We start from the raw sequence: 22,270 nt of genomic DNA on the forward strand, positions 1-22,270 counted from the left end.
GCAGAACAACCTGAGCCTGCTCAGAGACCTGGCTGTGCATGTTGCCCACAGCCTCAGGAGCAGCCCCGACTGGGGAGGTGTAGTAGCACTGCACAGGTGAGAGAGGACGAGCAGGGACCAGGTGGGTGAGCTGTCCTGGGCTCAGCGTCTCCCCTGGGTGCCGTGCACAGTGGGAGGTGGGTTGCTCACCATACACCTAAGGCATGTGTTAGCTGACTGTATTCCCCGGTTGGCTGTGAACATCCCCGCTGGAACCCCTGGTAGTATTTTTGTGGTGTTCTTTTGATCTATTCAAGTGAGTAAGAATTCCCACCTGCTGGTTCACTCCTCACATACCTACAAAGGCTGCTACTGGGCCTGGAGCTGTGAACCCAATCCAGGTCGCCACGTGGGTGGCAGGAAGCTCAATCCTTGAGCAGTCCCTGCTGCTTCCCTGGGGTCCACATTGGCAAGAAACTGGAACCAGTGGCCAGGGCTGGGAGTCCAACTCAAGCACTGGGGTGTGGGACACAGGCTGACCAGGCCGCTCTGCCCCATTCCTGTGTCTGTCATCAGCCCCTTCCCTCCCGTCTGTGTGTTGTCCCTTAGATTGCCACTTGTGCTGCTGCATTCTGTTTAAGGGAATAAAAGCCAACACAGGGACGGTTGGCAAACTGCTGCAGCTGCAAGGGTGTCTTGGCGACCCCCACTGGGCCCTCTGCTTCTCTTTGCAAAGGGGTCTGGAACTTGGCGGATGTGGAGAGACCAGCGGGGCACAGAGGAGCCAGGCTTCCTGCAGCTCATGGCCCTGCCCCCACCCAGGTCTCACATCTGTGTCATTTGTTGTAGGAAGGAGGCTGATTCTGAGTTCATGAACATCATTGCCAATGAGATTGGGTCCGAGGTAAGAGGTGCCTGATTGCCCCGCCCTGGCCCCTTGTCCCTGGGTAGAAATGTGGGGAAGTAGAAGTTAGGGACTTGGGTGTAACTGAAATTCTTCCATGTGAATAAGTGAAAAAAATGGGACAAAGAAATCCAGTCTGTAGTGTTCTCTTGATGTTAGCTGTGAACCAAGTTCTGTCTTAGGTATTTAGCTAGGTTTGTGCTATTAATCTTTCTGGACATGTGACATGTGAAAGAAAATGTTCATTTAACATTTTTGTAAAGATTTATTTATTTTTATTGGAAAGTCAGATTTACAGAAAGAAGGAGAAACAGAGAGAAGGATCTTCCATCTGCTGGTTCACTCCCCAAACGGCCACAATGACTGGTGCTGGGCTGGACTGAAACCATGAGTCAGGAACTTCTGGTCTCCCGTGTGGGTACAGGGGCTCAGACACTTGGAGCATCTTCTGCTGCTTTTCCAGGCACATTTAGCAGGGAGCTGGATCGGAATTGAGGCATCTGGGATTCAAATTGCTGCCCATATGAGCTGCTAGCTTTACCCATTATACTGCGGGACCAGGATAGGTGGCTTCTGGTGTGTTCTTTTCAAGAGTTAAAAAGAAACTCACGGGCCCAGCGCTGTGGCCTAGCGGCTAAAGTCCTCCCCTGGAGCATGCTGGGATCTGATATGGGTACTGGTTCTAGTCCTGACGGCCCTGCTTCCCATCCAGCTCCCTGCTTGTGGCCTGGGAAAGCAGTCAAGGACAGCCCTAGGCCTTGGGACCTTGCACCTGCGTGGGAGACCTGAAGGAGGCTCCTGGTTCCTGGTTTCGGATTGGCGCAGCTCTGGCTGTTGCGGTCACTTGCGGAATGAATGATCAGATGGAAGATCTTCTTCTCTATTTTTCCTCCTCTATATATACCTGACTTTGCAATAAAAATAAATAAATATTAAAAAAAAAAAAAAAGAAACTCAAGGTTCAAGGAGAAGACATATGTTCAGGTCATCCATGGCAGGGGGCGCTCTGTTGGTGCTAACCTTATTCAGAAGCTAGAGGGAAGAGAACAGTTGTGGGGTGAAGGGCCGGAGGGAAGGCCTGCTACACACTGACAAAGTTCCTAGGCATGTTGGTAGGAAACTGGATCAGAAGTGGAGCAGCCAGGACTTGAATTGGCAGCCATCTGGGATGCTGGTACTCCTGGCAGCAGCTCAGTTCACTTCACCACAACACCATCTTGGAGAAAATGTCTTGAGCCTGAATGGGATTTCACAGGGCTGACTCCACCTCCTTAACTCTTGGGCTCTTCTCCTTGTCTCACCTCATAGGGGACGCTCCTGTTCTTAACTGTTGGTGATGAGAAAGGTGCTGGGCTTTTCCTACTGGCAGGGCCAGCTGAGGCTGTGGAGACCCTGGGGCCCAGGTAAGCCTCCGTGGACTCCCTGACGTGGGTGGGTGAGTGTGTGATGGACTAACCTGTTAAAGCAGCCCTTTACCCATGGAAAGGGTGTCACATCTGTCATTCCCAGTGTTCACATCCCAGGCACAGGAGCGCCTGGGACTCGAACTGTTGCCCATATGGGATGCCCGCATTGAGACTTAACCTGTTGTATCACAGTGCCAATCCCTGTGTATATTTTCCTATTTAAGTTAGATTGTGAGGTATGTGACCCTGTCCCTGACATTTAGTGTTTGCGGAGTCCTGAATCTAATGAATGCAAGCTCTTTGAAAACATGGAAGGAAATCCTGGGGAGTCACAGCAGAGGTTCCCCACAGGCGGCTGCATGTGGTGTAGCCTGGCTTGGTCTGTGTGCACTGTCTTAAAAATGTGCAAACCTAATTGCTGTTTTAAAATTAGGCAGTTTTTACATAAAACAAAAAGAATACCCAATTAAAAAAAAAAGCAGGTTCTGACGGCCTGGAGCCCAGACCATGCTCCCACCTGCAGCCCTCACACGGCACTAGCAGTGGTCACCTCCGGGCAGGCTTCTCCATGTTCTTGCCCCCACCCAGCCTGCTTCACAGGGGCCCTCTGTGGCCCCCGCCCTGGAGGTGACCCTCTGTCCTCTGGTCCCCGTGTGTGGACTATTGTTCCCTCTTCTAGCAGGCGTGGCCCCAGTGTGTGTGTGTGAGGTATGTGGAGGGTCCCAAGAAGGGGGTAGACCCAGGGCTGCCTGGGGGTCTTGTGTGTAGGGCTTCGCCCTCCAAGACTCCTCCTCTAACTGCTGCCTCACTCTGTTCTCTAGGGTGGCCGAGGTCCTGGAAGGCAAAGGAGCAGGGAAGCGGGGCCGCTTCCAGGGCAAGGCCACGAAGATGAGCCGACGGGCAGAGGCGCAGGCGCTCCTGCAGGACTATGTGAGTGCGCAGAGCGCCGAGGAGTGAATGCGCAGTGCCCCCTCCCTGACCTCAGCGGCAGTCTGCGGGACAGTGAAGCAGCTTCACTCCAGATGGCTGTGCTGAGGCTCGTGACAACACGGCCCGTTTGTGCAGTGTATTCAGTGTGCCCACGTGATTAGTATTCGCTGGTGAATAAACAGTTTTCTAATGTGACCCCGTTCTGCCAAACAGTACTTGAGCCATCTTCCATTGCTTTCCCAAATGCTTTGTCAGGGAACTAAATTGGACTGAAATTCGAACCACACTGCAATATAGGATGCTGTCATCACAGACAACATCGTAGCTCACAATGCTAACTCTGTGTCAGTTAACATTTAAAAATGACATAGTCCCGCCCTTGGCATCACCCCCCTGCTCTCCGGAAACTGAGTGTCGTGAGTGGGTTTTCTGGTCCTTCTGGCAGTGTTTTTTGTTTTTTTAAAGATTTATTTTATTGCAAAGTCAGATTTACACAGAGAGGAGGAGAGACAGAAATATCTTCCATCTGATGATTCACTCCCCAAGTGACCGCAACGGCCAGTGTTGCACAGATCTGAAGCCAGGAGCCCCAGATCCTGTTCCAGATCTCCCATGCGGGTGCAGGAACCCAAGGCTTTGGGCTGTCCTCGACTGCTTTCCCAGGCCACAAACAGGGAGCTGGATGGGAAGCGGAGCTGCCGGGATTAGAACTGACGCCCATATGGGATCCCGGCATTTTCAAGGGGAGGACTTTAGCCACTAGGCCATGGCACCAGGCGGGCAGTATGTTTTTAATAGAAGGGCATGAGTCATCCACTTTTGAAAAGTAAATGGCAACTAAGTATACACTTTGGCCCTTCCTTTTGTGAGCTAAATGAGCAGCTTTAGATAAACCTAGTGAGAATGGCTTGTGGTAGGAAACGGAAAATTTTGCTTCTCAGAAATCTTACTTACAAAAGGATCCAGGCGGGATTCTCTTGAACAGAGACCCACGTGAATCCATTTTCACGTGTGTGTGTGTGTGCGCGCGCCATCTGCCTTCCCCTGGGTTTCTGTTTATTAGACTATCCACTCCATCCTGGCTACTGTGACGCAGTGCCATAAGCTGGCCATTTCTCACAGTCTTGGAGACCAGCAAGTCCCAGGCAGAGCCTGACGCAGCAGCTGTTTCCTGCACAGCTGTCTTTGCTTCACCTCCATGTGACAGGAGGACACAGGCTCTCCTGGGCACCTTTTCCCATGGAAGCCATCCCATTCATGAGGGTCCTGTCTTGGGACCCGGTCACCCAAAGGTCCCGCCAATCACCATTGTCCTGGAGATCAGATTTTGGCATAGGAACTTTCTGGGGGAACACAGAGGCACTCAGACCCTAGCAGGCTGTGTTGACAGACCTGTGGGCCAAAGAACTTCCCTGTTTGCTTGGGCTCTGCTCACAGACCTAGAGCGGCCGATCACTTAAGGGATGCTCGGCTGCTCACAACAGCATGCCAGGGCTGTGCCAGGCTGACCCAGGTGGCGTGCCTAAGGAGACATGGTTCTTTTTTTTAAAATTTATTTTTAGGTTCCGGCACAGAGGCCTAGTGGCTAAAGTCCTCGCCTTGCATGCATTGGAATCCCATATGGGTGCCGGTTCTAATCCCTGCAGCTCCACTTCCCATCCAGCTCTCTGCTTGTGGCCTGGGAAAGCAGTCGAGGACGGCCCAAAGCCTTGGGACTCAGCACCTGCGTGGGAGACTCGGAAGAGGCTCCTGGCTCTTGGTCGTGCGGTCACTTGGGAAATGAATCAGACGGAAGATATTCCTCTCTTTCTCTCCTCCTCTCTATATATGTTTAACTTTGCAATAAAAATAAATCTTTAAAAAAATTTTTATTTTTTAATTTTATTTTTTAATAATGATTACATGGTTGATCAGGGTGGGAAGGATCGAGCTTTAGAGAAAATTAGGTGAACTCATTGCTTCCAAATTTGCTATTTTTTCTTGTTCCTGGGGGAAGGGGAGAGACAAAGGGGAAGACCACTCATGACTTTCACATGTCCCGGCACCAGGGATGAGGAACCACCACCTCCTATCAACCCAGAGTCTCAGTGTGCACATATTCTGAAGGCTCTGTCTTATTGGTTTGGATAGTTCTGAAATGCTGCCAGTTCACTGATCCGAGGATGATGGCACCCTCCCAATGTCCATTGGACATGCTTCTTAAAAAAAAAATAAGATTTATTGGGCCCGGTGTGATAGCTTAGTGGCTGAATCCTTGATTTGCATCCACTGGCATCCCGTATGGGGTATTCCTGTTGCTCCACTTCCCATCCAGCTCCCTCCTTGTGCCGTGGGAGGTCAGTGGGGGATGACCCAAAGCCTTGGGACCCTGCACCTGTGTAGGGGACCTGGAGGAGGCTCCTGGCTCCTAGCTTTGGATCAGTTCAGCTCTGGCCATTGCAGGAGTGAACCAGTGAACAGAAGATCTTTGTCTCTCTTTGTGTAAATCTGCCTTTCCAATAAAAATAAATCTTTAAAAAATTTTTGTAAGTTTTATTTATTTTTATGGAAAGCAGATCAGATTTGCATAGAGAGGAGACAGAGAGAAAGATCTTCCATCCACTGGTTCACTCACCAAATGGCCACAGCGGTTGGAGCTGAGCTGACCCAGGGGCCAGGAGCTTCTGGGTCTTCATTGTAGGAGAAGAGACCCAAGGCTTTGGGCCATGCTCTGCTGCTTTCCCAGGCCACAAGCAGGGAGCTGGATAGAAAGGGGAGCATCTAGGACATGAATCAATGACTGTATGGGATCCCAGCACTTGCAAGGTGAGGATTTAGCCATTGAGCCATCATGCTGGGCCCAAGACGTGCCTCTTGACCCAAAAGCAAGGACACGAACGTGGCATCCCAAGATAGAAGGAACTGTTTGAATTAATGCAGTTAGCAAACTAGATAAGCACTTAAGCGCCTTACAGGGAAGTGGTTTGAGGTTGGATGTAGCCAAGGAAAGTGAAGCTGGGATGTCATTTAAGCCTGTCCTAGGAGAGAGGAGGGGAAAGGTTTGCATGGTCAGGGAAGGGGTGATTATTTTTTATGAGATTGCAAGAAATCAGAAAGAATGAGTTACTCATTGGAGGAACAGAATGGCACGGACATACCCACACATTCACATGTGGGGACTCGTTCTGGGACACAGCTCTCATTCATTTTACAGCATGGAAATAATGAGAGGCCACACCTTGTCCTGCAAGAAAAGTCCTGTTAGGGCCTGGTGCGGTGGCCTAACGGCTAAAGTCCTCACCTTGCATGTGCCAGGATCCCACATGGGCATAGGTTCTAATCCTGGCAGCCCCACTTCCCATCGAGCTCCCTGCTTGTGGCCTGGGAAAGCAACCTAGGACAGGCCAAGCCTTGGGACCCTGCACCTGCGTGGGAGACTTGGAAGTTTCTGGCTCCTGGATCAGCGCAGCACTGGCCGTTGTGGTCACTTGGGGAGTGAATCATCGGGCGGAAGATCTTCCTCTCTGTCTCTCCCCTTCTCTGTATATCTGACTTTGCAATAAAAATAAATAAATCTTTTTTTTTTTAAAGATTTATTCATTTTATTACAGCCAGATATACAGTCAGATATACAGAGAAGGGGAGAGACAGAGAGGAAGATCTTCCTTCTGATGATTCACTCCCCAAGTGAGCTGCAACGGGCCGATGTGCGCCGATCCGATGCCGGGAACCTGGAACCTCTTCCAGGTCTCCCACGCGGGTGCAGTGTCCCAATGCATTGGGCCGTCCTCAACTGCTTTCCCAGGCCACAAGCAGGGAGCTGGATGGGAAGTGGAGCTGCCGGAATTAGAACCGGCGCCCATATGGGATCCCGGGGCTTTCAAGGCGAGGACTCTAGCCGCTAGGCCACGCCGCCGGGCCCAAAAATAAATAAATCTTAAAAAAAAAAAAAAAAAAAAAGTCCTGTTAGCCAAGTGTCAGCGTCCTGACGCTGCTGGAGGCAGAAACTGTGGCTCCCACGGAGCTGACCTGGGTCACTGGGGTGGTGGTGGGGGGGTCCAGAGACAGAGGGTCAGGCCTTTGGATAAAAGACAAAAGAAAAAGGTTGGAGGTGGCGGTGTGGGTGGCTTGAAGAGGTAAAGATGGAGGCAGCTGGGGAGGAAGGCAGAATGAATTTCCAGAGGGGCCTTGGGCCAGCAGGTCCTGGAGTTCCACCTGCCCCGTGTCCCCCAGTGGAAGGCTGGGCTTCTGCCAAGCAGTGCTGGAACGCCTGCTCTCCTTCACTGGTGTTTCGTTAGCTCTGGGGCCTCCGCCTGCTGCTGCTGGGAAGCTGGGAAGCTGCTGGCTTGGAGCACCCCAAGGCAAAGCTCTCTCACCCAGTCCGAGCCTGGCGCCTCCTCAGACCTTCCTGAATTGATCCCAACTGTGAGCAAAGCGCCCTCCACAGAGGAAACGCAGGCCACGGGCCAGGGGGAAGGAGAAATGGCAGAGCCTCCTGCTTGTTCCGGAAAGGTGTACGCCCAGGGCAGACGGCGCTAGCACAAGCCAGGCTCTGGATGGGAGCAATAATAGGACTGAGCCTCAGTGAAAAGCCCTGGGGCCACATCCAGGGTGCTCATGGGGCAACCTCCCATGGACTTTTCGTAAACTCCTGCTGGTAAATTTCCCTAGTAAGACATCAGCCTCATTGCCAAGTACTCAGGCTGGGTAGGGTCAAGGGAGGGCACTGAGTAGATGCTGGTCAAAGGCCACAGAATTTCTGTTTCAGAAATAAGTTTTCAGAAGTCTAATCTGGGGACTAAAGGTAGTAACAACTCATTGCATTGGCAAATGCTATAAGGATAGATTAAAAAAAATTGTATTTGAAGGTTGGAGATGCATACACACTCACCTGCACATACACAAACACAAATACACACACACACACACAATCTTCAGTCTTCTGGTTTGCCACATGCTTATAATAGCCAGTAGGCCAGGCTAAAGCCAAGCATTTGGGAACTCCACACGTGTCTCCCATGTGGCTGTGGGGGCCCAAGCACCTGTACCATCCTTCGCTGCTTTCCCAGGCATGTTAGCAGGGATCTGGATAGAAGTGGAGCAGTAGGAAAGCAAACGGGTGCCTCTATGGGCTGTTGTGGTCCTAGGCAGTGGCTTATCCTACTACATCATGATACCAGCCCCAGGCCCACAGTGTATGTTTGAACTAGTGATCTGTTCACATCCAGCTGCCTAATCACCACACTGACTTCTCAGGAGTATAATTTTTGTTTTATAAACTAGCATTTCTCTCCTTGGGCTAAATGGGAGACTACAGGATCGGGTATTTAAGGATCTTAAGGCTGGAAGGTGCTTTAGGCAAGGAAAAATAAACAAGGAAACTATACAGAGAGGAGAAAAACTTTCCAAGATAACATTTGCAACGTAGCTCCTAATTTGACCTGTGTTGGGGCGGAGATGCAGTTTATAACACCAGAACTGACAAGGCAAGAGCTAGTAGTCCTTATGGAATCCGAGGCATCCGTCCAATGTCCCACGCTCATTGCCACGCCCGTGGGTGCTGTGCCCTGTTATTCTCGACATGATCCCTATGGAGACAGCGTGAAATGAGTCTCACAAATGCTAGAAAAAGAACATTCTTCCATTCTGGGAACCTCAGTGTGGATGAGCGGGGGAGTTCCAGTCCCTCGGCTTGGAAAAGATGGAGCCACTGACTGGGTGAAGAAAGCCAGTCGCCTGGTTTTGTTTGCTTTAGCATGGCAGCCCAACGCCAGCCTAACGCCAGCCGACTGACCGCAGGCTGGAAGCTGCGCCTGTGGAAGCCAGGCAGGGAGCAGCCAGGTCGGCGCCGACCTCATCCTTGGCAACTCCGCAGCAGAGGGCGCTGTGACTCTGTCCCTGCCCAGAGCTGCGCAGGCAGAGCCCTGGCTCCCTGGGCCAGCCCGCCACAGGGGCCTCCAGACCTTGCTGCACCGGTGCTTGGTCATACCTTAGCCAGGGATGCTGTGGTCTTCAGGAAAGCCCTTCTCCTTTATCTCCTAGGCATTTCCATGCTTGCTTAATGAGATTGGTGCTGGATAGTTTAGGTGTCTTTCCCCGACTCCCACCTCCACCCCATTCTCACGGAGGTCCTACAAGGTGCTGCCTCTGATTATTTGCCCGCTCTGAAATGCCTTTGCACCCACTCCACCAGCAGCTGTGAAACAGCTGGCCCTGTATCTGTTTTGGAAGCTGAGGTTTGACTGTTGCCTCTAAGTTTGCTTCCTTTCCTGAAGTTCTGGATCATTTTTGTTTTTCAGCTTCTTCATGCGTCCCTTTCCCTCTCCATTGTGGACAGAAAGCGGCAGGGCAGTTGGCATGTTTGTGGCTGGTTCACTTTGCGTTCGCTCTGTGAAACTCAGTGTCAGTTGTGGGCAGGTGGGCTGACGGGTCCATTACAGACGCGGATGGACACAACATTGAATTTGCTCACTGTTTCTTTTTTCTTATGTTCTTGTTTGTTTTCATTGGAGAGACAGAGAGAGACAGAGAGCGTATGCCCTTCCATCAGCTCCCTCCTTCCCCCCACATGTCTGTGACAGATCTGAAGCCAAGCGCCAGGCACTCACTCCAGATCTTCCACGTGGGTTGCAGGAACATGAGCCCCTGGAGCCCTCTCAACTGCCTCCTGAGGCTTTTACCAGCAGAAGGCTTGAGTCAGAAGTAGGAGCCAGGAAATGAACCCAGACACACCCACATGGGATGCAGGCATCCCAGCTGCTGGGCTAGACAGCCACTCCCTTCACTCTTTCTTAAGTTTTAAATTAAAAAAAATTATTTTTATTTGAAAGGCAGAGTTACAGAGAGAAGGAGAGGGAGAAAGAGTGATCTTCCCATCTGTTGGTTCACTCCCCAAATGGCTGCAATGGCTGAGCTGGCTGATCCAATGCCAGGAGCCAGGAACTTCTTCTGGGAGTCCCAAGCAAATGCAGGGTCCCAAGGACTTGAGCTATCCTCCACTGCTTTCCCAGGCCATAATCAGGGAGCTGGATGGGAAGTAGAGCAGCCAGGACACGAACCAGCACCTATAGGGGATGTAGGTTCTGCATGAGCAAGGCTTAACCCACTATCCTGCCCCACCCCCATTTTTGTTCAATATTGACTGAAGAGGAGAGGGGCGGCTGGTGTTGTGGCTTACAGAGTAAAACCATTGTCTGTGACACCAGCAGCCCATACGGGGACAGTTCCAAGTCCTGGCTACTCTGGTTTTCTTCCAGTTCTGCTAATGGACTGAGGAATTGTCTGAGCACTCGAGGCCCTGCTACCCACACAGAAGACCCAGATGTAGTTATTGGCTCCTGGCTGTTGTGACCATCTGGGGGTGAACCAGCAGCTGGAAGCTGCGTTCATCTCGGCACTGATTTAATCCAGATAGGTGCCATAGCCATGTTCGGGCCAGCCTGAAGTCAGGAGTCTGGAACTCTAGCCGGGTCTCCCACATGGATGTAGATGGATGCAGGGGCCCAAGCGCTGGGCCCATCATCTGCTACCTTTCCAGATACATTAGCAGCATGCTGCCTGGGACATGGAACAGCTGGGACTCAAACTTGTGTTCTGATGTGGGTTGCTGGCATTGCAAACAGTGGCTTAACTCATGGAGCCACAGCACTAGCCCCCTCTTCACTAATTTTTAAAAAGATTTATTTTTTTAATTTGAAAGTCAGATATACAGAGAAGAGAGACAGAGAGGAAGATCCTCCGTCTGTTGATTCACTCCCCAAGCAGCTGCAGTGGGTGGAGTTGTGCCAATCTGAAGCCGGGAGCCTGCCCTGGGCCTCCCAGGCGGGTGCAGGGTCCCAAGGCTCTGGGCCTCCTTGACTGCCTTCCCAGGCCACAAACAGGGAGCTGGATGGGGAACAGCCACCGGGATTAGAACCGGTGCCCATATGGGATTCTGGCACATGCAAGGCAAGGACTTTAGCTGCTAGGCTACTGCACTGGGCCCTTCACTAATTTTTTTTTTTTTAATGAGTGTAAAGTATACCCAGCTTAGAGACCTGACATAGTTCTTTCTATATGGATTCGTAACCAGCGTGATAGAGAAGAGTGTAGGGTTGCATAGGGAGAGAGGGGACAAATGAGGGATCTTTGCTGCAAAGAACTGCTGCTGCTGTTACTGCATTTTTTAAAAATTATTATTTTCATTTTTATCTGAGAGGCAAAGAGAAAGAGGCAGGCAGAGACACTCCATCCACTGGTTCACTTCCCACCTGCATGTGGGGGATGGGTGTGAAGGAGGCTGCTGCTGGACAAGGGGACAAGATCCTGGAGGCCCCTTGCTGGCTTACTCTCTGCTGTGGTGCTAACTGGGTTTTCGGGAGCTCAGGGCAGCCGTGTGGTTCCTGTGGTACTTCCGGCCGGACAGCAGTTCTGGATGTTGCCTGTGGAAACTAGATCTCAAAGCACACTTGAGTCTCTGTTTTCAAATAGCACTTTAAAAAATATTTAGTTCTTTGTGTTCGAAAAGCAAGGAGACACAGAGACAGAGAGACATAGAGCTCTTCCACCTGCTGGGTCACTTCTCAGATACCTGCGCCAGTCAAGGCTGAACCAAGCCAAAGCCAAGAGCCAGGGCTTCATGCAGGTCTTCCGTGGGTGACAGGGATCCAAGGACTTGAGCCATCACACGTGCTTCTCCCAAGTGTGCATTATGGGAAGCTGGAAGAGAAAGTGGCGCTAGGAACTCTAGCAACAGATAGGGGATGTGAGTGTCTGAGTTACTGATCCAAATGCCCACCCAGTACAGACTTTTTTATCAGAATTCTGCTCATCTCTTTGTATTAGTCTCCCATAACTTTGTAAATGGGAGATTTTTTTTCTAAGATTTCTTCTTTAATTTTTATTGGTAAGTCAGATATACAGAGAGGAGGAGAGACAGAGAATAAGATCTGTCTAATGCTTGGCCGCAGCGCCCAACCAGCACACATGAGAACCAGGGAGGGAGGGGGTAAAGCCGGTAGGGGGAATGTGGAAGGCCCCCCTGCTGGACCGCCACTTCCACTGGAGAGTGTGAGTTGGGATAGGGCAGACCAGGCCGGGGCTACAACACCTGTGGGCCTCACGTGAGCTAGATGGGGAGGGGGAACCAGGCTGGGCTGATGTTCTGACTGGTAGACAAGCATAAATTAGGGTTGGTTGGGCTTTGCCGCAGCATTAGCTGGCAGAGGCTGGCACTGGGGTTTAAATCTGTCAAGTTAAACTCCAGAACCACCTGGAGAGTGCATAATCTGGGAGTGGGAGTGGCCTAGAAGGGAAATAGTGGGCAACTCCCTTTTGGGTTACAACTCCCATTGGAGAGCATGAAAACCAGGACTGGGGCAGGGGTGGCTAGACAGAAAGGCACCTGCCAATATGTGTGTGGACTGGATAGTGGGGCTGGTTGGGTTGAATTAGGCTCCAATGCCCATTGACATGTATGAGAGCTAAATGGGATGTGGAACAGACTGAACAAGCCTGCGGTACATAGTGGGAAGCATGGGAACCAGGGTAGGGGCAGGGCTGGTGGGAGTTATGGGGAGTCAACCTGACTAGGCTGCAGCTCCCACTGGTTTGCACAAGGGCCGAGTGTGTGCTGGGCAGAATCAGGCTGGACTGCACTTGATCTTAGCCAAAAGGCTGAGAAGCGATATGAGGCTAGACTGCAACACCCATTGGTTTGTGTGGAAATCAAGGCTGGGACAGAGCTGACCCAGCAGTTTCAACGACAAGCATGTGCATAAGCTGATTGGGGTGACGAACTGTACCGGATGTGCATATACAAGAATCAGGTCTGGGATCACCTCAGACGAAGTTTCTTTGGGGATCCCTCCAACTGAACTGCTGATCTCAGAACCCCAATCATGAAGAGACCATGTCAGCCAGTGGATTCTGAAGAGATTTCATTGTGCTTGGAACGGTGAGATTGGCAGCAATTAAGAACTGTTGAACTATAAAAACTGCTTGAGCAGGACCCTCTGAGCATGCCCCACATTGGGGACCTGGGATGGGGGGGAGGTTAGGTAGGGCTTCTCCCTTTGTCTCTCCCCTTACCCCAGATACAAAAAAAAAAAAAATGACATTACTGTGGAAACAATGATCTTACCCTTTGTTCCCTAAACAACTATGTAAAGATTATCAAAATTATATATATATATATAAGATCTGTCCAATGATTCACTCCCCAAGTAACCACAATGGCCGAAGTTGAGCTGATCTGAAGCCAGGAGTCTGAAGCTTCTTCCGGGACCTCCATGCAGGTACAGGGTCCCAAGGCTTTTGGCTGTCCTCGACTGCTTTCCTAGGCTGCAAGCCGGGAGCTGGATGGAAAATGGGGCTGCTGGGATTAGAACCGGAGCCCATATGGGATCCCGGCACGTGCAAGGTGAGGACTTTAACCACTACGCTATCGTGCTGGGCCCAGTTGACACATTCTGAGGGAAATATTTCTCTTGGTAAGTCCTTTCTGTGACAATTTTCTAGTCGAACTACTTAAAAAAAAATAAGATAAAATACACTGCCAGAACAATAAAAAGATTTCAAGATCCCAAACGACAACTCAGCAAAACAAAAAACAGCAACAACAACAACAAAAACTCAGCAATAACAAAAAACAGATTTCTTGGTGCTGTCATTTACTGTGTTATTCCAGAGGGAGGCATTGTTTTCACGGATGTTTGCCTCTTGGGAGGCTGCCAGGAACAGTGCACGTGAAAGACACGCTGGCTTCTGGTGCGGGCGTGCCTGTGTGTGCATGCAGGCATGGGGGAGTCACTGTGTACATGCATGAACTTGTATGTACTCTGTGTGTGCATGCCTGAGTATGTGTGTAGGCACATATGGCAATGGGCAGGAATGTGTGTGCATGCAAGTGTGGGTGCTGTGTGTGCGCATGCCTGGGTGCTTCATGTGTGAGTATGTATGTGTGTTGGAGATTGTTCCCCACTGTGAACAGCAGGAGGACAGCCAGCCCAGGCCAGCAGGCATCACTGTCCACAGAGGGGTGGCATCGTGGAGGTTGGATGGCAGATAAGGGCTGAAACAGAGAAGGAAACACAACTCTCCATGCAGAAGCATTGCAGAGAAGGTGAATTAAATAATTTCATGCTGGAAAAATTAACTTAAGTGCAATTCCTGACTTGCACAGGCCATGCATTCCTTGACACTGGCCCTAACCGTGGGGCTTCGGCCAGCTTTGGCTGCCACACTCCTGTGTTTGCTACAGGAAACCAAGGCTTCTTGGTGGTGGGAGGGGGGGCCAGCTGATTCTGTGTCTTGGAACAAAGAATGTCCTGAATGGGCGTCGGAGACGAAGATTCCAGGCAAGGAATGGGAGCGGGGAGGAAGCCACTGACCCACAGTGATAATCGAACATCCAGAAGGAAATGAGCGCTGTGATTAAAATGAGTTGAGCGTGTGAAAGCTGACATGCAATGCATTCAGCATGCACTGGCAGAAAGCTGCTGTAGCGTGACAGGCGGGTGGGGACTTCCTGGTGGCCCCCTCCTCTCACAGACACCTGTCCACCCTGACCTGGCCGGCTGGCCTGCAGCACCTGCAGCTCCTGACGTGTCCTATGGAGAGGGGAGACAGGCTTCCAACCTGACTGTGTAGGGAAGGAGGGGTCGTGTCGGCCCCCGAACCAGAGCTGATGTTGGGTAGCATTGGGGTCTGATTCTGCCGGGGAAGGGAGGCCCAGCATTCTGCCCGACTGTGGAGCCCCATAGGTCTTGCCTGGAATGGTGCATCAGAAGAACCGCTCGGGACAGTAATGGCACACCTTGGGAAATCACTGGCAATCCTAGTTGCAAGCTCATGCAGGGATTCCGGGCCTTATAAGCTTTCGATGCTTTGGGGTCTAGTGCCCCTGTGGCTCTGTTGTAGAACCCTGCAGCCTGAACCCAGCACCAAGGTGTGATGGGAAGTAGGAGGTGGGAAGTGAACCTGGCCTCCCTTTCCTTGGTACTGACTTAATTTAGGGAGTTAATATTCAAAAGGAGCTGGCTTGGGGTCAGATTTTGACTTGGTTAGTAAAGCTGCCTCCTGCAACGTTGTTCCCCTGGCATCCATGTGGGCACCTGTTTGTGTCTGGCTGCCCCACTTCTGATCCAGCTACCTGCTAATGGCCTGGGAAGAGCAATAGAAGGTGGCTCAAGATTTAAGGCCTTTATGGGGCCCGGCGTGATGGCGTATTGTTTAAGGTCCTCACCTTGCACACGCCAAGATCCCTCATGGGCGCCGGTTCTAATCCCGGCAGCCCCACTTCCCATCCAGCTCCCTGCCTGTGGCCTGGGAAAGCAGTCAAGGATGGCCCAAAGCCTTGGGACCCTGCACCTACGTGGGAGACCCGGAAGAGGCTCCTGGCTTTGGATCGGTGCAGCATTGGCCATTGTGGCCGTTTGGGGAGTAAAACATCAGACAGAAGATCTTCCTCTCTGTCCCTCCTCTTCTCTGTATATCTGACTTTGCAATAAAAATAAATAAATCTTAAAAAAAAAAAAAGATTTAAGACCCTTCCAGAGTGTTGGCTCAACTGGCTAATCCTCCACCTCCAAGGGTTAGCACCCCATTTGAATATTGGTTTGTGTCCTGGCTGTTCTACTTCCATAGGGGATGGCCCCAAAGCCTTGGGATCCTGTACCTGTGTAGGAGACCTGGAAGAAGCTCCTGGATCCTGGCTTCAGATCAGCTCAGCTCTGGCCATTGTGACCATTTAGGGAGTGAACCAGCGAGTGGGATATTTTTCTCTCTGTGTCTCCTTCTCTCTGTAAATCTGTCTTTGAATAAAAATAACTAATTCTGTTTTTTTTTTTTTTTAGGAAAAAAAAGGATTTAAGGCCCTTGCCAGTCACAGGGGAGATCCAAATGGAGTTCAGGCTCTCGGCCCAGCTCTGGCTATTGTGGCCATTTGGGGAATGAACCAAAGGATCAAATATTGTGTGTGTGTGTGTGTATGTGTGTGTGTGTGTGTGTGTGTGTGTATCTTCCCCTAACATTGTAGCTCTGCCTTTCAAGTAAATGAATAAATCTTTAAAATAAGCAAAAAAGGGTGTAGTGATGTTGCAGGTAAAGCCAGTTCAAGCTTCTGTTGCTCCACTTCTGAAGCAGCTCCCTACTGGTATGTTTGGTAAAGAGTGAACGATGGCCTTGCTGCCCTGAACTTGTGTGAGAGACCTGGATGAAGCTCCTGGCTGTTGGCTTTGGCGTGGCTCAGCTGTGGCTGGTGAGGCCATTTGGGGAATGAACCAGGAGATGGAAGATCTCCATGTCTCTGCCTCTTCTCTTTGTAACTCTGTTTTTCTTTTAAAAATTTTTTTTTTAAAGATTCATTGATTTTTATGTGAAAGGCAGATTTACTGAGGAAAGGAAGTACAGAGAAAAAGAACTATCTGCTTCACGCCCCAAATGGCCACGATGACCAGAGTTGAGTGTTTCAGAGGCCAGGAGCCTCTTCCGGATCTCCCACGTGGGTGCAGGGTCCCAAGGCTCTGGACCGTCCTCCACTGCTTTCCCAGGCCACAAGCAGGGAGCTGGATGGGAAGTGGAGCAGCCAGAACATGAACCAGCACCCATATGGGATGCTGGTGTTTGAAGGCGGAGGATTAGCCTGTAGAGCCATGGTGCCAGTCCATTGCAGCTTACCCTGTCTTCTGGGTTTTCAACCATACTCTTAAGTTCAAGTTGGAAGGGCCCAAGAATATCTTTTTGTTCTGTCATTTGCAGAACTCTGAGCTCCTTGAATCTGTAATTGGTTAGCTGGTTTTCCAAGTCAGGGTGAACAGTATACTGTGCATTCATAATTTAGCAACGACTTAGGCAAGCCATTGTTAAGTTTTAGGCCCAAGCGAGTCACTGGGCTCATGCGCAAGGGTGAGTGGAGCCTGAATGGGCTGCTCTCCAGTGCTTCAAACCTATTGGGGGAAAGACAGATGTGACTCCAACGATTGGCTGGAGAGGAGGCGAAAAGGGGAGCTGTGGTGAGCTCAGGAGGGGAACTTGACGGAGGCTGAGGGTGGGTAGGTAAGGAGGCATCCTTGAGGAAGTGACGTCAAATATGGAGTGTACTAAGTGGTGGTTGGGGGGCAGGGGACAAGTGCTTTGAAAGGAGGGCTGTACAAGGGCGCAGAGGAGAGCCGCTCTGTGCTGAAGTGGAACAGCCCAAGGAGCTGGGCTGTGGCCCAGGGAGTGAAGGGAAAGTGGTGAGACAGCCCAGGCCCAGGTTAAGCAGACTTCTGGAACACACATAGAGGTGGTGTTTGTTTTTGTGGTAATGAGGAAGGAGAGTGAGAACTTGGTTGGGAAAGAAGGCACATGTCTGCTGTCTGGCACAGAGGTAAGAGTGTTGCTTGGGCTGCTTGCTTCCCACATGGGAGTGCCTGGTTCCGCATCTTGTTTATCTGTTTTTGATCCAGCTTCCTGCCAAGGCGCACCCAGGAGGCAGCAGAGGCGCTTAGCTGTCTGCCCATCCCCAAGGGAGGTGGAGTTCCGGGCTCTTGGCTTCAGCCCCTGCTTGGTGTGGGCATTTGGGAGGTGAACCAGCAGAGGAAAGATATCTCACTGTTTTCATTTCAAATTTAATGACATTAAAGGGGGAAAATAATCATGTGATTAAAATGTAGAATTGATTTCTTTTTGCATCTTGACCAAATTGTACAGTTAACCACAACCGATTTTATTTTCTTAATACTTTGGTCACCAGAAAGAAACCCTGCAACCCTTTAGCCCATATTCCCTGCTCCTCCAAGCCCCCAGCCCCAGACAACCACCTGTTCTGACATATTTTCCAAGTCTGGACATTCCATACACGAGGACTTACGCTGCCTGTGATCTCTTGTGCTGGCGTCTTTCACTCAGCATCGTGTTTTTAAGACTCATTGTTCATGTTTGATGCATCAATACTTTGTATGCTCTCTTTATTGACAGACAGAACCAGAGAGAGAGAGAGAGAGGAGAGATCTTCCATCAACGTGTTCGTTTTCCAGATAGCTGACCCCCATGGAAACCCAGGGTAGAGGTGCCAGGTTTGGGGAAATTGACACTCCAAGTCACAACTCCCACCTCTACCTTGAATTCTGTTAACTTAGTCATTTTCAACAGGGCAGATTCACTCCCTTACCACAACGCATCTGCTAGATAGACCTCAGGCATGGTTGGAACTAAGCCAGCCAGCACTTCTGAACACTTAACTCCTGGATGCCTGAGTTCATTTGCACAGTTCTTAAAACAACGGCAGTTGGCATGAACTCCAAGGGCGTGGTGACAGCTGGTGGCTCCGAGACCCCTCCCTGCCCACCCTCCTTACACTGGGTCAGGCTCAGCAGCTGACATCAGGGTCAGGTTCGCCTGAAAGAGCTCATATCTGGCTGTGCTTTCCTTCTTCATTTTTGTTTTATTTTTAGACATTTTGTGACTCTCTTCCCCCGTCCCCTCCACCTATGGAAGGCTATGGAATCCTAAAGGGGAAGGTTCCGTTACAGTGTGGGAGATCTAGTTAAACATTTTAAATCTTCCAGTCTGCCACCATCTGCCTAAGAATGTTCTGGCAGTGGTAAGAAGCCCCAAGGAACAGTCGAGGCCTTTGACCCAGTGGTACCAGTTTTGGGTATATACCCTAAGGAAATAACTATAAAAAAAAAAGAAGAAGAAATTTGGGCAAAAGATGTTCATGTGTTGCTATTTATAATCATGGGGAACTGGAATGAGGCCAAATGCCAAAAAAGGGCAGTGACTCAGCAGCTGATGGTATAATTACATAAGGAAACGCCAGGAAATGGGTTTCAGCGACAAGAACATAACCTCTTCTGGCTTTAGGAAACATGTAGATTCGATTATTTCAGATGACCCCAAGCAACAACAACAACAATACTGCCACCAGACGGGAGGGTTAGCATCATGTGCGAAAAAGGCCGAAAGGGCATCTCATAGCCAGGAACAGCAGGCAGGACTGGGCTCAGCCGCCTTCTCTGGAGCGCTGCTTGTGAGCTGGGGGATCCACGTGGTCTGCTCCAGACCTGATTCCTTAGAGTCTAAACTGTTTATCTGAATGTGTAAAATAAATGCCTGTGGCAGGAGGACTCTGCTAATGGGTTTGGTTGTGTGGTGAAAGATGTATTTGCTTATTTAAAAGGCGGGGTGACAGAGAGTGAAAGAGGAGAGTGAGGAGGGAGAGGGAGTGTGCTTCCTGGAGCTGGCTCCCTCCGCCACTTTTGCCAGTGTCGCATTGGCTGAGACCAGAGATCCATCTGGGTCTCCCATGTGTGTGGAAAAGCTTAGGCACTTGAACCATCTTCTTCTGCTTTCTCAATTACATTGGCAGGCAGCTGGATCAGAAGCAGAGCAGAGAAGCCAGTGCCCACTTGGACTACTGTCACTGTAGCAGGCAGCTTAACCCCCTGAGTCACAATGCTGGGCACCCCTCACTGCTTCCCCCAATAATTTTTATTTACCTATTTTATGGTAAGATTGATTTATTTATTTGAAAAGCAGAGTTAACAAAGAGAGGGAGACAGAGAGGGATTTCTTCTATTTGTTGTTTTGCTCCCCAAATGGCTGCAGTAGTGGGGGCTGGGCCAGGCCAAAGCAAGGAGCTTTATCTGGGTCTCCAGATAAGGAGCTTTGACTGGGTCATGCCTGGGTGGCATGGGCCCCCATATTTGGACCAACTTTTACTGCTTTCCCAGGCACAATATCAGGGATGGACCAACTGGGAAATGAACTGTCATCCAAATAAGATGCTAGTGTTGCAGACAGTGGCTTAACTAACTATGCCACGATGCTGCTGGCCCCTGAATTTTTTTTTTTCTTGACAACATCATTGGAAGGCTACATGGTTCTGGATTTTTCTTTTTTTGTGTACAACCTTAACTAGGATGACAAAAGTCAACCAAGTTAGGAGCTTCTTCATCAGAAACAAGGGAAATTTCAAGCAGAAGTTAGTACCTGTAGGATCAGATCCTGTTTTGTAACAGTGACACAGCAGAGAAGGAGCTCTTTGGCCTCCCCTGCCCTCTCCAAGGAAGTCAGGTCCTGGCTCAGCAGCCGTGGGTCAGCGCCTGAACCGAGGCAGGGTTTGTTTTAACTACTGCTTTGTTTGTTCATATAAGAATGTGTTTTGTTTCACTTATTCCTCTCCTTGGCGACTTTGTTGCAATGTTAAGCCTATCCAGAGCCTTGGGGGGAAAGTCGTTTATCTACTCAATTACAATAGCCGGCTGCCTGCCAGCCCCAGCCCTTCTGACCCCAATTGTTGGCCCACTCTCCCATCCCTCCACACATCTCATCCTGCGCTTAATGAAGTCTACATCTGTGCTCAGCTTCACCTGGAGCCAAGAGTGGGTCTGTGTGTGGGAGCCTGCAGGCCACGACACCCCCATACCTCGGTTTACCATGTAGCCTTGGGTTTGAATTTTTTTCCCAAGATTTACTTATTTTAATTGGAAAGGAAGATTTACCCAGAGAAAGAGAGAGAGAGATCTTTTGTCTGCTGGTTCACTTTCCACATGGCCGCATTGGCCGGGAGCAGGAGCTTTTGCTCTTCCACATCTCCTATGTGGGTTCAGGGTCCCAAGGACTTGGGCCGTCCTCTGCTGCTTCCCTAAGCCATTAAGCAGGGAACTGGATCGGAAGTGGAGTAGCCAGGATACGAACCAGTGCTCATATGAATGTTGGTACCACAGAGTGGAGGATTAGCCTGTTGAGCCACAGTGCTGGCCATTGGGTTTGAATTTAGAACTACAAGTCTCCCACCCGAGACAGAACTGCATGGGGGTTTGAAACTGAGTTGAAAGACAGTTTCTAAAGGAAAAGCATCTTGGGTAATCTGTGATGGAGCCTCCTCCCCTCCATGACTTCCTGTGGAAGCACTCTGCATGTTTGGGGCTGGATGCCTCTTTGTGGCTGGGGACTGGGCATGGTTGGTAGTAAGCAGCAGCGTGAGGCCACATGAGGCCAGAAGCAGCTCCTCCAGTCCTCCAGTGTGACACACCTAAGTACTTCCAGACATGGCCTGATGTGGCTGGGGAGGCAAATGTCACAGGGAAGCTACTGGTTTCTCAGCCACTTGGCATGGAAATGGTGGTGTTTGAATATTGTGTGAGAAGGAAGCACTGAACTGGGGACTAGGCCCAGTCCCAGAGAGAAGGCAGGCAGGCTCCTGCGGGCTCTTCCCAGGCCCCACCCTGCACGTCCCCAGTGTTTTCTACCCTTATTCACCCTCACATCTCCCCGAGAACTGAGCACAGGCATCCCCAACAGAAATCTGGAGCTCAGAGGAAATCTGTTTCCTCTTTAATTTATTTGAGGCAGAGATCAAGAGAAAGAGAGGTAGAGTTAGAGACGACAGCTAGCTAGCTAGATGATATAGATGATAGATGACGGAGGGAGAGAGATTGCTTTCCATTGGTGGTTCATTACCCAACTACCTGTAATGGCCAGGTTGGTGTCAAGGTCCAGAACTGAAACCAGGAGCCAAAAATTCAACTCAGATTCCCCTGTGAGGATGTCAAGAATCCACTTACTTGAGCCACTGCCATCTCTTGGGGTCACCATTATCAGGAAGCTGGAATCAGTAGCAGGCATCAAACCCAGGTGCTCTGATATGGACAAATGTGATCCAGCTGCCAGGTTTGCCAGCCCTCAAACAGCGATGTGGAATTTTCCGAGGAGAACCCAGAGTGGAAAAAACAAACAAACAAAACCTTCAGATTTTGTATTTATGTTCAAACAGATCGAGTTTAGCCACCAACTAGAGGAGAAATTAACTCATCAGTCTGATGCAGTTGTTGTGTTTGGGGTTATTGGTTCTTTGGAAAATTTTTTTTAATAAATTGTGGTATATATTTTTTTAAGATTTATTTATTTTATTGGAAAGGCAGATGTACAGAGAGGAGTAGAGACAGAAAGGAAGATCTTCCGTCCGATGATTCACTCCCCAAGTGAGCACAACGACCGGTGCTGCGCGGATCCAAAACCAGGAGCCAGGAACTTCCTCCTCCGGGTCTCCCACACGGGTGCAGGGTCCCCAAGGCCTTGAGCCGTTCTCAATTGCTTTCCCAGGCCA

General features: G+C 50.3%; 2 protein-coding genes across 7 annotated transcripts in view; both read left to right on the forward strand.

Annotated features, from left to right (window-relative positions):
* Nucleotides 1-22,270, forward strand: part of PTGES3L (prostaglandin E synthase 3 like) — a 128,840-nt gene that overhangs the window by 15,887 nt on the left and 90,683 nt on the right. The gene's annotated exons all lie outside the window — the stretch shown is intronic.
* The window catches only part of AARSD1 (alanyl-tRNA synthetase domain containing 1), a 91,578-nt gene that overhangs the window by 6,599 nt on the left and 62,709 nt on the right, over nucleotides 1-22,270 (forward strand). Inside the window, exons 9-12 of one of the 2 annotated variants that reach the window (XM_004597342.3) lie at nucleotides 5-96; nucleotides 829-883; nucleotides 2,192-2,286; nucleotides 3,111-3,414. In XM_004597342.3, the coding sequence (XP_004597399.2) occupies nucleotides 5-96; nucleotides 829-883; nucleotides 2,192-2,286; nucleotides 3,111-3,246 (378 nt within the window). In that variant the 3' untranslated portion in view covers nucleotides 3,247-3,414. Of the gene's footprint in view, nucleotides 1-4; nucleotides 97-828; nucleotides 884-2,191; nucleotides 2,297-3,110; nucleotides 3,415-22,270 lie in introns of those variants that run through there. The other variant, XM_058675374.1, reaches the window with a different exon arrangement.

The sequence above is a fragment of the Ochotona princeps genome, chromosome 17 (assembly GCF_030435755.1).
Source record: "Ochotona princeps isolate mOchPri1 chromosome 17, mOchPri1.hap1, whole genome shotgun sequence".
NCBI lineage: Eukaryota > Metazoa > Chordata > Mammalia > Lagomorpha > Ochotonidae > Ochotona > Ochotona princeps.